This window comes from Rutidosis leptorrhynchoides, chromosome 2 (assembly GCF_046630445.1).
Source record: "Rutidosis leptorrhynchoides isolate AG116_Rl617_1_P2 chromosome 2, CSIRO_AGI_Rlap_v1, whole genome shotgun sequence".
NCBI lineage: Eukaryota > Viridiplantae > Streptophyta > Magnoliopsida > Asterales > Asteraceae > Rutidosis > Rutidosis leptorrhynchoides.
In genome coordinates, this window is record NC_092334.1 from 594,787,402 (window position 1) to 594,793,998 (window position 6,597).

At 35.1% G+C, this 6,597-nt stretch overlaps 1 protein-coding gene across 1 annotated transcript; it reads right to left on the reverse strand.

Moving 5' to 3' along the window:
* Window positions 1-1,748: 1,748 nt before the first annotated feature.
* LOC139893363 (S-type anion channel SLAH3-like) lies at window positions 1,749-3,389 on the reverse strand. The gene is made up of 3 exons (XM_071876522.1): window positions 3,321-3,389; window positions 2,469-3,242; window positions 1,749-2,146 (listed from the first exon to the last, which is right to left on the reverse strand). The coding sequence occupies exons 1-3, from the start codon at window positions 3,387-3,389 to the stop codon at window positions 1,784-1,786; spliced, it is 1,206 nt and encodes a 401-aa protein (XP_071732623.1). The 3' UTR covers window positions 1,749-1,783.
* Window positions 3,390-6,597: the final 3,208 nt, after the last annotated feature.

The window sequence follows — 6,597 nt, forward strand, 5'->3', positions numbered from 1 at the left end:
TATTGATATTTACTTAATCATTTCTAGTTGCTAGTTAATTTGCAATTGCATTCTTAATATCTCAAAATTCAAAACCACCCCCCCCCCCCCTACAATCAAATAAATCTTAGGATGATTATGAGTTTTCATCGATTCAACTAGCAATCACCGCTCTCTAAGGACGAACCTTAAACGGAAAACTTGCTAATTACAACTACCGAGTTATTGTTTCCCGAATGCTTGTCACATAGTTGAGTCCATGTTTGAATATAAATATAAAAGAATTAAAGTATGTTTGTGAGAGCATATCAGCAAGTAAGTGGATTATATATGTGTATGTATATTTTTCATTCACTAAGCTTAATGCTTACCCCTCGCGTTGATTACCTTTTTATAGGTACCCGTTGGATGACTTGGAGATATCTAGTTGCTAGACTAGATAGTTTAGGTGTTCCTTGAGCTCGTGGCGGGTTGCATTTGGATATTGGCTTTTTGGGTAGGGGATTGGTAAATTCACGGGATCATGTTCATGGTATCGGATTGGATTGTCGAGTCAAAACTTGAGTTTTTGTTTATTGGGTCAGTTTGTCACTTAATGCGTAAACGGGTCATGAGAACCCCAATTATGCTTTTAAAAAAGCGGCGGTTAATGAATATTAAATTATTTGTAGTGTATGTGATGTATTTAAATAGGTTTGAACATGTGTATCATGCATGAGTCAAATTGACACTTAGGAAGACTATGGAAAAAATGTTTTCAGCTGCAATTGCAGCTTTTGCTTTATGTTTCTTTGTTACTGCGCGTCGCGCGGTGTTTTTTGCGCGCCGCGCAATATAAGCAGAACTGGGACCTATTTAAAAAAAAAAAAAAAAAAACTTAGTGTGTCATTTTATTAAACGAATTTGGATCGTTTCATATATATATATATATATATATATATATATATATATATATATATATATATATATATATATATATATATATATATTATTTGATTCCTTACAAGTTATATTGACTTTGTAATTTCTCGTTCGGAGTATGTATTTATTATAGATTAGATTAGATGATGGGTTTTAATATATATTGTAAATGCAAATGTAAATTGTAAATGTAAACTTAAGGGGTTAAAGTGACATATAATATAGTAGTTAAGGTACCTAAATTGAAATATATCATAAAATAGACCGTCTTCTTCTCACCGAACCTGAAAAGTCAATATACTCACTACTTTTCCGATCTGGAACTCAAAATAAACAATCGGAAACTTCACTTTTTCGTTTTAAAATCCCAGTTCAACATTATACATACTACCATCGTTGAGGGTGGCTGGCATCCCCTGCCACCCTACTGGCTCCGCCACTGTTTCTAATGAAATCTATCAGATATTTTTAATGTGCATTAATGAGTTGTACATAAAAATTATTATTTATTTTTGTTTAACAATTATTCTTTTGTGCTAACAATTTAAACAACTAAATTATTTTAACAAAACATATAATTTTGTACATCGATAACTATCCCGGCAGTACAAATGCCTTTTGGCCCGGCTAAGCGAGCAGGACCCATTTTCAAATTAATATTAATATGAGTAATAGAATATAATCACCAAATGGAGATCAATACAAAATAACATTCCACTCCAATATCTGTTTTACTTTACTTGCTATCTTCGTAACTCAATAAAAATTAAGCTGAGCATCCTTATGTTCATATGAAAATTTGGAAGTTGTCTAAATGTGTTCATAAAACAAACCTTATGTTAAGGTTAATGGGCCATAAGCCAGAATAATATATGAAGCGATATCATGGTGTTGGAGTTTGGCTTTTACTATCTTTTGGTATAACTAAAACCTCCACAATTTTCTGGTGATCATCTTCGATATCTATTTGGGGACTAATTTTAGGATTTTGGTCGCTAATGGCAATAGCCATATCGTTTGGGAAGAGATCTTTCGTCACAAAAGCATGCAAAATCGTGCTTACGAGTAGGGCCAAAACCATTAGTGTTGCAATCGTCGAGAGGGTAACTGATAAAGATTTAGTGAATATGTTTGAGACTTCACTTGCGTATTTGATCGTTGCGATTGCTGCTCCAGTCATCGGAAAAGTATATGCCCACCATGCAAGTGAAAACTTGAATCCTCGAAAAAAGTTAATTCGAACTGCCTGTTAAATAACACATGGTTTTAGATTGAGTATATTGTTTAAAGACAGTAAACAATGTAAAATGTACATGAGTTTTTGGAGATGATGGTTGAAATAAATCTTTTTAAAAGAACACTATGCCTAAAAGATGTCAATTTGATTTTATTTAAAAATAAATGATTAAAAGTAATAAATGAGAGTAAGTTGAGAAATTTAATGATATTTAATAATTATTTTCAGTTAAATAAACAATTATTTTGAGAAAAATATAAATAGTAAGGTGGACAATTTTTTGAGACAAGAAGTAGAAATTAGAAATACTATTGGGATGGCAAAGTCTAACCAGTGACATATAAAGAAACATGGAGACGAAGTAAGCAATACGAGACCCATAATCAAATGATCCATTAATCTGTTCCCACGCCATTGAAGCGATACTTGGACCAGCAACAAACAGAAAGAAAACAGGATGAAGTTCTTTCGGTAAAGCTTTGTTCGTAGGGAGCCTTTGATAAAGTGTGACAAACAACACGATGTAGTGAGCCATCCCAACGGCAAAGAAAAAGATTGGTCCTTCTTTTAACCCCATTGATGCACCCAATAACGCTCCCACAAAGTTTCCAACAACCGATAAATGGTTTGTCGGGTTTGCCACTTTCGACAACCTCCTCTCCCCTCCGGACATCCATTGCCCGTAAATCTTGAGTTCCATAACGAAAATGGGCGTCATAAGAACATACCACAAGGCTTGTGGTAATTTAGTGGCTACCACTGTTGGAACTCCTATAGCTAAAAAGAGTAAAGTTATCCATGGAGCGAAAAAGAAGTTGACTCGAACTGAATGGTAGTATTCTCGACGAACAGCTTCGAAGTAAAAGATTATTTTCAAAAGGTAGGTGGCTGCTACGACTGCAAAAAGAGCCACGGAAATGCACCATAGTATTAGGTTCACTTTTTGGCTTATGTGAAGAGAATGTGTGGGTGCGGAAGTCGCCAAATTTTTCCACATAATCGCTTGACTACTAAAACCTAGACATACTCCGAATGCTAAGATTGGATACCGCAGAAGAAATGCCCATTTTTCGTCGTTTGGAAGTATTAGTTCTGATGATGATGGCTGTCAAAGTAGAAAAAAATATCATTAGTATAATGTTACTTGTGTTGAAAAATTATACAGTACAATACAATACATTACATGTTGCATATCCAACTCTGGTCCTCGTAATGCATCGAAATTCCGATCAACTAGCAGACTCTCGCTCATGGGAGACTTCGTATCTGGCTCACTCAGCGATTTCGTAGGTAAAGATATGAATTGTGTCTCAAGTGTAGCTGAGCATAATGTTTTGAAGGAGTTATATCGTTCGTAATATAAAACATACAATACATTTTGCTTCTTACGTGCATCCTCTGATCCTACAACTTCTTTACCGCCGAAGGATATAACTAGCAATGGGACCACTTCCTTTTTCAATCCTAGATCATTGGAGACTTCCATGACAGATCGACAATTTAAAAACTTCCGTGCTGCAAAAATAAAAAAAGAAATCAAACACACACACATAAGATGTTGGATATATTCGGTTAATGGGTGCAAACTAAAATCTAACACCGAAAATTAAAAGAAAGTAATCTATGCATATAAGCACTTCATAACCTCCTTCTATCACCAACTATTTTTAGAATACTAAGAAACTCAGTGATAGATAATGATTATATTCACGTATCATTGTCTCTATCAGTAAGTGTTTAAAAAACGATCTTGCAAATGGTATCAAAGCTGTGTGTGCTAGAAACTTACAGTTGTGTATTTGTTGTATTAGAACTTTTGGATAATGCTGATTTCAGTTTGTTTTAAGGTTTCAGAAGAATAAAGAAAGTGTTAAATTGAGGAAGCTAAGGCAGACAATTCTTTGAGTTTATGCTTTAAATGTAAGCTATTCGTGTATATATACTACTTCAGCAAATAACGACTCCCTTATTTCTTAGTACAAAAACTTTGAAAAATATATATTATAATTATTTTATTATATGTAATGTAATGTATGTAACCTGCATCCGTAAATATAAACGTTTTAAAGGAGGGGAGTATATAAAATAAAATACTCCCTCCGTCCCAAATTAATAGTCATGTTTTGACTTTTCAAAGTCTTGTTTCCTCATCTTTGACTTTAAATATCTTTGTTTGTGTTATATAATTTTTGATGAAAATTATATGACTAGATTAGGTTTTAGATATACTTCTTATTTGTAAAACTTTCATCAAATAATATATAGCGTAAATAAAGATATTTAAGGTCAAAGTTGGAAAATGAAGACTTTGAAAACTCAAAACATGACTATAGTAAGAGTCAGCTGGTGTTTTGATGCGGCCTTCTGCATCCGTTTCTGTAGGTTGCAAAATTACATTAACTTAATTAGTAAACTGTGTAGGATACAATATTATATGTATTGAATATTTTGATTGATTCCTTTATATGAGGCATGTTAGTTGTGCTAGTTTAGTACACCTTTTTTTATCATAATTTTTATACTACCAATTTCCTCTCCTATTAAACCGGAATAATTTTTAGAAGCCGCCAAAGAGGATGGGCCAGTCTTCAAAATGAAAATTGAATTCCTTTCTTTCTTAAGAAAACTAAGTGTTTTCATTATTCTCATAAATGTTAAGAAGACTGAATGATAAAAAAGGCTAAAATTATACGGAAAGTGATCCATAGATCACTATAATGTATTTGTACAACATCAACAACAACAACAACAACAACAACAACAACACCACCAACATACCCAATCCCACATGTGTGGGGTATGTGGGAGGTGAGACGTAGACAATCCTTCCTTTATCCCAGAATAAAGAGAAATCATTTCTCCACCCCGAATGAAACACTCACAAGAGTAGAGAAAGTCTTCCCTCTCTCTGTTCGACGGATAAAGAGATTGCTTCCAAGAGGACCTCCGGTCCAAAAGAAGAAGAAAAGAAAAAAAAAATAATAATAATAATAATAATAATAATAATAAAAAATAGAACAAAATAAAAATAAATAACGTAAATAAAAAATAATTTAAATAAAAAATAAAATAGATACATACATGATAGAAAAAGTAATAGAAAAGAGAAGTCATGAATATGGTAGAAGCAAACAAGCTTACAAAACTATATCTACAAGTACATCACTTAAACTATTTTATTATAATAATATATATATTTAGTAGTGTATGAATAATTTTAATAATTTGCGGATCATCCCCAATATTTATACACTACTAAAAAGATGACTTTTAGTGAGGACATCTGTTGCAAGGACACCTAGCAACAAGCTTACAAAACGAGTTGGTCCATATAAATTGTTGATTCTCTTTTCACGGTCAAAGTAATGAAAAAAGGAAATGTTTGAAATTCTTGTTTGACCATCCAATGTGAGGAGGTGTCTTTACAATATGTATTTAATCTTTTTAACATAATTTTTTAAATAGAATTATTTATATTACATTTTCAATTTCCTTCAAATTGTAGAAGAATTTTCGGGTAACTTAATGTGAGAACATGTCTTTATTGAAAAACTTAATTTATCTCCTTTTGCTACTTCAGTTCCACGGGATACAGGTATGCTTCTGGGAACTTCACCCAATCCGGCTGGATTTTCTTCTCCATAAAAAAACGCTCACAACCTCGATCCCCATGTAGATATAGTTTTCTACCTCTGCAACCTACCGCCACCGTGCCTCTCCTTGCTCATCCTCTCTCGCCGGTTTGTAAGGTTTGTGTCGTTATCCTCTCCGACCACTGGCGTCTCTCCGGCGGTTCGGTTTTACTGTTCTTTTGTCGGAATAAGTTCAATCGCCTTTACCCTCTGACGAATTGAGGTTCGATCGGCTCCTCCGGTCTCGGATCCGGTGAACATGCGGCGATTCTGTGTGTTTTTTGCACGGGATCCGTTTTTTGACTTTGGGTCAGAGTGGTTTTGACTTGGTCCTTCGTTTTTGGGAAGGTTTTGTCGTGGTGGTTCTGCGATTATAGTGTCGTTTAATCGGGTTCCCTCTTCTGGGTGGGTGTAGGCAGCGAGCTCCGGCAGGAGCTCTACACTCATTTAGGTCGGATTTTGGTTTTAAGGTTGTAGGCTTAGATCCGCTTGGAGGGTGATTGAAGTGTGTTTTTATGTTGAAACCTGTGGATTCCGGCGTTGATGGTTGTCGGCGGCTACTTTGGGCCGTTGGTGACTGGTGGCCAATGATGGTTGCTAATGGTCGCTGACGGTTCGAGGTGGTTGCTGGTGACTACACTTTGTGGTTGGCGGCGGCTACTGTGGTGACTACACTTTGTGGTCACTAGTGGCTGTCGACGGCTGTTGGCGGCAACTAGTGGTAGCCGGAAGCTGACAGTGGTATATGAGGTGGTTGGCTGCCGCTTGCTGCTATTGTGATGGCTGGTGTTTGATGGTGGGTGCTGGTTTTATCGGAGGATACCAACG